Raw genomic sequence first — 9,279 nt, 5'->3', positions numbered from 1 at the left:
GGATCACGCCATTCTCCTGCCTCAGCCTCCTGAGTAGCTGGGACTACAGGCGCCCACCACAACGCCCGGCTAATTTTTTGTATTTTTAGTAGAGATGGGGCTTTCACCATGTTGGCCAGGCTGGTCTTGAACTCCTGACCTCAAGTGATCCGCCCTCCTTGGCCTCCCAAAGTGCTGGGATTACAGGAGTGAGCCACCACACCCGGCCAAGTATTTGTTAATTAGCTGAATAAAAGAGTGTCCTCACCTTTGATTAAGCCACTTGCTCCACCCCGAATGCCTTCCCTTCTTCTTGCCTTTCCTAATCCCACCTAAGCCTTGGCTGTAGCCCCCACTCCTCCAGGAAGCCCTCATTGACTAGATGAGTTCTGAGCCCTTCTTGCCCCTCACCTGTTAAAATGCCTAATTTTAGGTGCCAAGTAAAGTCTGAAGTGGTGGTGAGAGGCAGAAGAGAATAAATTTTTTTTTGGAGCTTTACTGGGGTTAAGGGCAGGGGAGGGGAGGGGCCGCCAGAGGCTCCCAGCCAGGGCGGAGCCGCAGGGAGACAGCTGGGGATGCAAGTCACTTCTTCCACTGCTTCTTCTCATAGTCCCAGCGGGAGGCCAGGCCCTGCACAGGATTCACCTTCATGTCCAGCATGCGCTGCAGCTGCTTGGCTTTCCACTCGTCTGTCAAGGTGATCGGCTTTGGAGGAAATACTGCAGGGAGTGCATGGGGTGGATCAGGATCCTGCCAGTCTTCCTACACCAGCCAGGGTCTCCAGCCACCCTGTAGCCTCCCAGCCACTCGCAAGGCTGACGGTACAAGATACTCCAGGGTTGAAGTATCTTGCACTGAGGAGCTCACTCCACCCTGTCTAGCCCCGCACCCCAGACTTTCTCCTAGAGCATCGTCCCAGGCACCTCTGGGTTCTGATCCCAGCTTTGCCTTAGACCCCAAGGACTGTGGGAGCTGGGTCAAGGTCCTTCACAACTCAGTCGCCTCACCTACCTCTGTGGTCTGTGGTAATAAGATCACTGATTTGAAGACTGCCTGAATCCAAATCCCGGCTCTACCACTCCCTTGCCCTGTGACCTTCAACAAGTCACTTCATCTCTCTGAGCCTCAGTTTCCTTACCTGTCAAAAGAGGTCCTATCCACTAGGATTGTGGGGACTGAGTATTTCCAAAGCTGTTGGCACAATGTTAGACAAATATTAAGCACCTGATACATGTTACCTACTATAATTATATAATTACTGAGTTTGTTCCCACTTGCTGGGCAGGGTCCAGGATGAAATAATTCCTTTTACTTTCTAAGAGGGTTGAGAGTAGGAAGTAGGTAATTCCTTTTACTTTCTAAGAGGGTTGAGAGTAGGAAGTAGGTAAGAGTGTTCACTTTAAAAATATGGGGACAGGCCACCGGGCACGGTGGCTCATGCCTATAATCCCAGCACTTTGGGAGGACGAGGCAGGCGGATCACTTGAGGTCAGGAGTTTGAGACCAGCCTGGCCAACATGGCGAAACCCTGTCTCTACTAAAAATACAAAAATTAGCCGGGCGTGGTGGCACACTCCTGTAGTCCCAGCTACTCGGGAGGCTGAGGCAGGGGAATCATTTGAACTGGGGAGGCAGAAGTTCAGTATATATATACACTGAAAAACACACAGTTCATACACAACAATCAGTTACAACACCATTCATGACTATGAGCCAAACACTGGCCTACAGCCCTCTCTCATTAAAATCCTCTTAAGTACCCTGAGATGGAACATTACTATTCCCATTTTAGAGATGACGAAACTGAGGCCCAGAGAGGTAAAGTTCCTGCATTCAAACCTAGACAGCCATGCTCTGTCCTTCACCCTACACCTCTTCAGAAATTTTCAGCTCTTCAGATGAGTGCCATCATGGTTCCTTTAAGAAACTGTCTGGTGGCCGTGACCACAAGGGCATGGCCCAGGACTGCAGCCAGATGAGGTGTTGCCACTCACCGTAGACCCGCTGCCACCAAATCACCAGAGCTGCGAATCCAATGAAGAAGAAGACACAACCCATCACTGTCTTCCACTCATTGGAGCGACGGTTCATCTCCGCAAAGGTCTCATTGAACTGGAGCCGGTACACTGGAGGCAGTTGGGTGTGGGGAAGGGGCCTCAGGTGCGTCCACTCTAAGTGATCCCGGCTTCCCCCTCCCTGCAGCAGATGCTGTTCATTCAGCAAATTCTTACTGAGCACGTACTATATGCACAGCATGACCAGGAACAGCTGACAGCAGTGAATGAGCCAGATGAAAATCCCTGCCCTTGTGGAATTTAGAGGGGGAGACAATGGCAAATGCTTCAGGCAAACAGTTGGCTGGCCAGGGAAGGTGTCTCAGAGGAGGTGACATTGGAGCTGAGGTTTGAAAAATCAATGGGAGAAAGTTGGTGAAAACTGGAAGGAAGTGCAAAAACCCTGAAGCAGGAAGTGGGTAGGGAAAGTGTGAAGTGAGGACCACTGTAGCTGGAGTGAAATGAGCAAAAGAGAGAGAATTTAGCAAATGAGAGGCTGGCTCTCTCAAATGAGAGGCAGAGCCGGTTCACACAGGACCTTGTTAGAATCCATGGAGAAGAGTTTGGATTTCATTCTAACAGAATTAGGGAGGGGGCCAGGCTTGGTGGCTCACGCCTGTAATCCTAGAATTTTGGGAGACCAAGATGGGTGGATTGCTTGAGTCCAAGAGTTCGAGACCATCCTAGGCAATACAGCGAGACCCTGTCTCTACAAAAAATGTAAAAATTAGCAAGGTAAGTCCGGGCGCAGTGGCTCACGCCTGTAATCCCAGCACTTTGGGAGGCCGAGGTGGTGGATGACAAGGTCAGGAGATCGAGACCATCCTGGCTAACACAGTGAAACCCCGTCTCTACTAAAAATACAAAAATTAGCCAGGCGTGGTGGCGGGCACCTGTAGTCCCAGCTACTCGAGAGGCTGAGGCAGGAGAATGGCGTGAACCCGGGAGGCGGAGGTTGCAGTGAGCCGAGATCATGCCACTGCACTCCAGCCTAGGCGACAGAGCAAGACTCTGTCTCAAAAAAAAAAAAAAAAAAAAATTACCCTATGTGTGTAATCCTTTCTCAGTACATTAAATAAATATGAAAATAAATATCTAAAGGAAAATCAAAGCTGGCAGCAGAATTCCTTGGGAAGAGGGAACTGTCTTAGGTTTTGGGAAGATACTTGGGTGGGCGGTTCAGGCTGAGACAATGAAATCAACCAGTGGAGGCCACTCAGTGTGGCTGTGGTAGAGCCATGCATAGACACAGGCCATGCACTCCAGTGCTGCCACCCCTGCCTGCCCTGGAAGAGGTCTGACAAGACTCAAGGCATTTGGCTTGGCATGATGGCTCATGCCTGTAATCCCAGTGCTTTGGGAGGCCGAGGCAGGAGAATTGCTTGAGCCCAGGAGTTCAAGACCAGCCTGAGCAACCATAGTGAGACTGCTCTGTCTCTACAGAAATATAAATAAATAAATAAATAGCCGGGCATGGTAGCTCACCCCTGTAATCCCAGCACTTTGGGAGGCTGGGGTGGGTGGATCATGAGATCAGGAGTTCGAGACCAGTCTGGCCAACATGGTGAAACCCTGTCTCTACAAAAAAAATAGAAAAAAAAAAAATAGCCAGGTGTGGTGGCGCCCGCCTGCAGTCCCAGCTACTCAGGAGGCCAAAGTGGGAGGATCGCTTCAGCCCAGGAGGCAGAGATTTCAGTGAGCCGAGATGGGGCCACTGCACTCCAGCCTGGGTGACAGAGACCCTGTCTCAAAAAAAAGGAATAAAAAAAAAAAGTTGTTTGAGCTGTGAGGTTACACTGCAACTCCCCAAGCATCCCACCAAACCTTCAGTGTAGCTAATGTGGTATAGCAGCTAAGGGTGAAACCCCTGGTGCCTGTCTATGTGGTTTCAAATCTTGCCTCCACCACTCTCTAGCTGTGCGACCACTGCAAGTGACTGCACGCCACTGAGCCTCAGTCTCTCAAATGTGAGCTAACGAGAGCACCTAACGCCACAGCGGTGCCTGCTACATGTAAGCGTGCAGGACATATTAGGGATGGTGCTCATTATCATCTTGCTTGGGGAATGTCCATCATTTCTTTCTCTCTCTCTCTCTCTTTTTTTTTTTTTTCAGACAGGGTCTCACTTTGTTACCCAGGCTGGAGTGCAATGCCATAGCACAATCACAGCTCACTCTAGCCTCAGCTCCCCTGGGCTCAAGTGATCCTCCTGCCTCAGCCTCCCGAATAGCTGGGACGACAGGCATGTGCCACCATGCTCAGATAAAGAGTGTCAATTTCTCTTTTTTTTAAATTTTATTATTATTATACTTTAAGTTTTAGGGTACATGTGGTTTGTTACATATGTATACATGTGCCATGTTGGTGTGCTGCACCCATTAACTCGTCATTTAGAATTAGGTATATCTCCTAATGCTATTCCTCCCCTCTCCCCCCAAGAGTGTCAATTTCTGAAATGGATGAAGAAAAAACCAAGATGTGTGTGTGTGTGTGTGTGTGTGTGTGTGTGTGTGTGTGTGTGTGTGTGGAGAAAGAGAGAGAGACAGAAAGGGTAAAGGTGCTGAGAGAGGGCTGGAAATGCAAGCTCACAGGCAGGAACGGAGCCTGGCTGGCTCACAGCTGCATTCCCAGTGCATGGTATTGTAGTAGGTGCCAAATAAGATGTTGACTGAATGAATGAATGTGAGAAGCATGAACCTTTCCCCACTAGGAATCCCTTGAAATCTTGGAGGTCAGGCTGAGTGTTCCCATTCATGGAATGAGAATAAGGTGCTCCAAATTTCAAAGGGTCAGCTCAGGGATGCTCTGGTGGACATGACAAGGGAACACACATCCCTCCAGCCTCCCAGGGTCAGAGGGCTCCTCCCCAACCGCCTCACCTGCCTCTCTCTGTCCCATCTCCCCCACATCACTCAATTCCAGGGCCCTCCACAGTCTCCTGCTCTGACACCCTTCCCCATGCAGTTCCCACTCCCTGGCAGTGCCCTCCTCTTCACCCTTAAAGGCCAGCTGGAATGTGCCCTCCTCTGGGAGGTCCACCAAGATTTCATCTCACAGTGCTTGAACACACCTCACCCTAGCCACATGTTCTGTGTTACAATTATTGGAGTCTGTATTGGTTTTCCCCACGGGACCGGGGGCACCATGGGGGCAGGAACTATCCAGGTGATTCACTTCATGTCCCCAGCATTGCCTAACATCAGGCTATGCACAAACAGGTGAGTGAATAAAGAAACGAACAAATGCATGAACTTCACCCCTCAGGTGTTTGGAGGTTTCTGGCTGTCTTGGGGGCCTCTCTCTGACCTCTGATCCCTGACAGGCCATTCTTTCCAAAGTCAGCCCCCAACCCACTCTCTCCAGCCAGCCCCACCCTGACACTTACGGGCCACCTTTTCGGCATGGGTCAGCTGGGACCAGCTTCCCTTCTCCTTCTCCTTCAGGGCCTGCTGCTCAGCGTTGAGTTCTGTGCAGAAGGGCTCTTCTGGCATGGGGTAGTAGCGCTGGGCACAGCAGTTGGTGTAGGGGGACATCTTCCCCCCACCACGGGCTGCAGACACAATGGAGGGAGCTGAGTCCAGGCTGCCCCTGGGACACCCTATCTCTAACTATATTAATAAAGAAGGTGGCCGGGCTTGGTGGCTCACACCTGTAATCCTAGCATTTTGGGAGGCTGAGGCAGGTGGATCACGAGGTCAGGAGTTTGAGACCAGCCTGGCCAAGATGGTAAAACCTCGCCTCTACTAAAAATACAAAAATTAGCCGGGCGCAGTGGTGGGCACCTATAATCCCAGCTACTCGGGAGGCTGAGTCAGAATTGTTTGAACCCAGGAGGCGGAGGTTGCATTGAGCCGACATTGCGCCACTGAACACTCTAGCCTGAGCGACAGAGCAAGACTCTATCTCAAAAAAAAAAAAAAAAAAAGGAGGTTTATAATAGCTTGGGGTACTAGTAAGGGCTCAATAAATGTTGTCTTTGTTATTCTCCATGGGTCAGCAAGGCCCTTCTGCTATCTGGCTGAAGTCTCTCCTACTTTAGGTCTCTTTCTTCTTACTAGCATTGAAACTAGGGTCTGGAAAGGAGGAATCAGGGTCCAAGGTTCTGTCAGCATCCTCCACCTCAGAACAAAAGGTCTAGGGGCCTGAGGCTTGGGGGCTGGCTCCTAAGGAAGCTTGGAATGGAGATGGCCACTGTCTGCTCACCCCACGCACTCCATTTCCTGGAGAAACTTGACCTTGGACCAAGGAGTGGGATCATGGGAACATGGGAAGTGTGGTAGGAACAGGCCCAGGGTGGCATGGAAGGGCAAAGCGGGCAGCCTGCAGAGGGGACCCCTGCCCCTATCTCTGGAGTTAGGCAGGGAGGAAGGAGTCCAGGTCTCACTGGTGCCTTCTGAGCTGTGCATCCCTCGTCTTCCACCTCCACCTTTCCTCAGCACCAAGCTCCAGGCAGCTCTGGGGAGCATCTGGGGGCGTGAAGGTATAGATGAGTTCTGCCCCCACATCACCCTCTGCCCCCAAACCGCAGGGCCAGATGGAAAAATCCTTTTCCACTGGTATGGTAGTGGTAGGGGTGTCCCAGGGTTTCAAGGTCACCCTCATGCCCTTGACCCTTCTAATTTTGTCTGATATCCCCAGCGGGGGGCCAATGGGGGTCCTAGACCTTTGGAGCCCCTTCTTGGGACCTCAATTCACCATCTGAGAAGTGGGAGGAGGCCTAGTCTTGGGCCAGGGTCTGAAGAGTTTGAGGCTGAGGGCTTGGGCTCTGGTGCCAGCCCCAGCTCAGTCTGGCCAGATTGGAGAACCCCGCTCACTTGTTTGCTCCCCAGAGGAAGCTGGGTGGGGTCCAGGTGGAGAGGGAGCAGGTCTTGAGTCTCTCTTCCCTGCAGGGGCCAGAGGCCCCTGCACCGGCAGAACAGACAGACGGTCTGGCCCCCACCCCTTCCCCCCTAATTGGCTGCCTACGTGCACACAGGCCTGCTCTGCTGGATCTGGTTGGGGGTGGGGGACTGGGCTTAGCCGGTCTGGCTGAGCCCAGTCTCCCACCCCCAGGGAAGACTCAGGGTTTGGCATCCATGGGGGTGGGGAGGGGCTTTAGAGGATGGGGACTTACTGGGTCAGAGGGAGGGAGACACACATCTGGGGAAAAGAAGGGGAGTCCCACATCTAGGGAGAGAGAGGGGCACCCAACAAATAGAGTGAGGGAGGGGGCACACTACAGGTGATAAGTGGGAGGGGGCGGCCCACACTTCTGGAAAAGAGGGGCTCCGGCCAGTGATTATGATTAGTGGGTGGGAGAGCTCCACATATCAAGAGAGGGAGGATGTAATCTATATTTGGGGAAAGAGATGGCACACATATGCAGACTCCCCAGGAGTCTTCAACTCTAACCTACAAGAAGCCCCCCAACCCTCTAAGACAGGGACCACTGGGGCGTGACCCAGCGGCGAAGGCAGGAGACCGAGCCGCGCCCCTGACCCGCGCGGGCTTGGGTAGCGGGGTCCTCCCCCAACTCACTCACCTCGCGGGCTCGGCAGTGGGAGCGCGACCTGGGTCTGCCCAGCGAGCAACTGAGAACCCGCTGCGGAGGGACCTGAGTGCGGGCGCCCGCCCCCGGCCCGCCCCACAGCCTTTCTCGGGACCGCCCCAGCGTGGGAACGTCCTGCTTCGGCAGGGCGTGGGAGCGCACAGCCTGCGTCCCTGGGGGCACCCCGGCCCACAGCTTGGGGGGAGGCACTGCAGAGCGACTCCTGCATCAGTGTCCCTACCGGGGTCCTGCCTCTGGAGACCCTCTGCAGACAGTAGTCCCAAGAACAGGGTCTCCCTGCCTCCTCCACACCTCCCCTCCTTGCTGTTTCTCCCACCTGGGATGTTCTCTTCAGGCCTTTGCAGACGCAAACCTTCCAGCCAGGCCCAATGCCTCCTACTCCAGAAGCATCTTTTAGGCCAGCAGTGGCTCACGCCTGTAATCCCAGCACTTTGGGAGGCTGAGGCGGGAGGATCACCTGAGGTCAGGAGTTTGAGACCAGCCTGCCCAGCATGGCGAAACACCTTCTCTATTAAAAATAGAAAAATTGGGCGGGCGCGGTGGCTCATGCCTGTAATCTCAGCGCTTTGGGAGGCCAAGGCAGGCAGATCACGAGGTCAGGAGTTTGAGACAGCTTAGCCAACATGGTGAAACCCCGTCTCTACTAAGAATACAAAAATTAGCTGGGCGTGGTGGCACGCACCTTTAATCCCAGCTACTCAGGAGGCTGAGGCAGGAGAATCGCTTGAACCCGGGAGGCGGAGGTTGCGGTGAGTCGAGATCCGGCTACTGCACTCTAGCCTGGGCAGCAGAGCGAGACTCCATCTCAAAAAAAAAAAAAAAAAAGTTAGCAGGGCGTGGTGGCGCGCACCTATAGTCCCAGCTTCACAGAGGGCTGAGGCAGAAGAATCACTTGAACCTGGGAAGCGGCTGTTGCAGTGAGCCGAGATCAGGCCACTGCACTCCAGCCTGGGCAACAGAACAAGACTCTGTCTCAGAAAAAAAGAAAAAGAAAAAGAAAAAAAAAATTCCCAGCACTTTGGGAGGCCAAGGCGGGCAGATCATGAGGTCAGGAGATTGAGACCATCCTGGCTAACACGGCGAAACCCCGTCTCTACTAAAAATGCAAACAAAATTAGCCAGGCATGGTGGCAGGCGCCTGTGGTCCCAGCTACTCAGGAGGCTGAGGCAGGAGAATGGCTTGAACCCGCGAGGCAGAGGTTGCAGTGAACCAAGATCATGCCACTGCACTCGAGCCTAGTGACAGAGCGAGACTCCATCTCAAAAAAAAAAAAAAAAATGGACAAGCCTCAGGCGCACTTATTCAAGAATTACTTATAAAGCTGGGCGTGGTGGCTCATGCCTGTAATCCCAGCACTCTGGGAGGCGGAGGCGGGCAGATCACCTAACGTCAAGAGTTTGAGACCACCCTGGCCAACGTGGTGAAATCCCGTCTCTACTAAAAATACAAAAATTAGCCGAGTGTGGCAGGGGACACCTATAATTCCAGCTACTCGGGAGGCTGAGGCTGGATAATCGCTTGAACCTGGGAGGCAGACGTTGCAGTGAGCCAAGATCGCACCACTGCACTCCAGCCTGGGTGGTAGAGTGAGACTCCTCAAAAAAAAAAAAAAAAAAAAATTAAAAAAAACTTATAAAGACCTGTTTCAGCTGGCATTTATTGCATACTTGTTTACCAGGATAAATGTTGGGGGCTAT

General features: G+C 52.7%; 1 protein-coding gene across 3 annotated transcripts; it reads right to left on the bottom strand.

Moving 5' to 3' along the window:
* Positions 1 to 438: 438 nt before the first annotated feature.
* On the bottom strand, positions 439 to 7,629 carry COX4I2 (cytochrome c oxidase subunit 4I2). Of its 3 annotated transcripts, none has more exons than XM_004061950.4 (5): positions 7,555 to 7,629; positions 6,418 to 6,499; positions 5,419 to 5,583; positions 1,974 to 2,105; positions 439 to 698 (listed from the first exon to the last, which is right to left on the bottom strand). In XM_004061950.4, exons 2-5 carry the CDS (start codon positions 6,497 to 6,499, stop codon positions 562 to 564), a joined length of 516 nt encoding a protein of 171 aa, XP_004061998.4. In that variant the 5' UTR covers positions 7,555 to 7,629; the 3' UTR covers positions 439 to 561. The 3 variants fall into 3 exon arrangements, with proteins under 3 accessions (XP_004061998.4, XP_055229235.2, XP_055229236.2); XM_055373261.2 differs by lacking the exons at positions 6,418 to 6,499; positions 7,555 to 7,629 and adding exons at positions 1,118 to 1,170; positions 6,237 to 6,407 and having other exon boundaries at positions 624 to 698; XM_055373260.2 differs by lacking the exons at positions 6,418 to 6,499; positions 7,555 to 7,629 and adding an exon at positions 6,237 to 6,397.
* Positions 7,630 to 9,279: the final 1,650 nt, after the last annotated feature.

The sequence above is a fragment of the Gorilla gorilla genome, chromosome 21, assembly GCF_029281585.2.
Source record: "Gorilla gorilla gorilla isolate KB3781 chromosome 21, NHGRI_mGorGor1-v2.1_pri, whole genome shotgun sequence".
NCBI lineage: Eukaryota > Metazoa > Chordata > Mammalia > Primates > Hominidae > Gorilla > Gorilla gorilla.
Note: the sequence above shows the minus strand (reverse complement) of the source record. Positions and strands in the feature narration are given on the sequence as shown.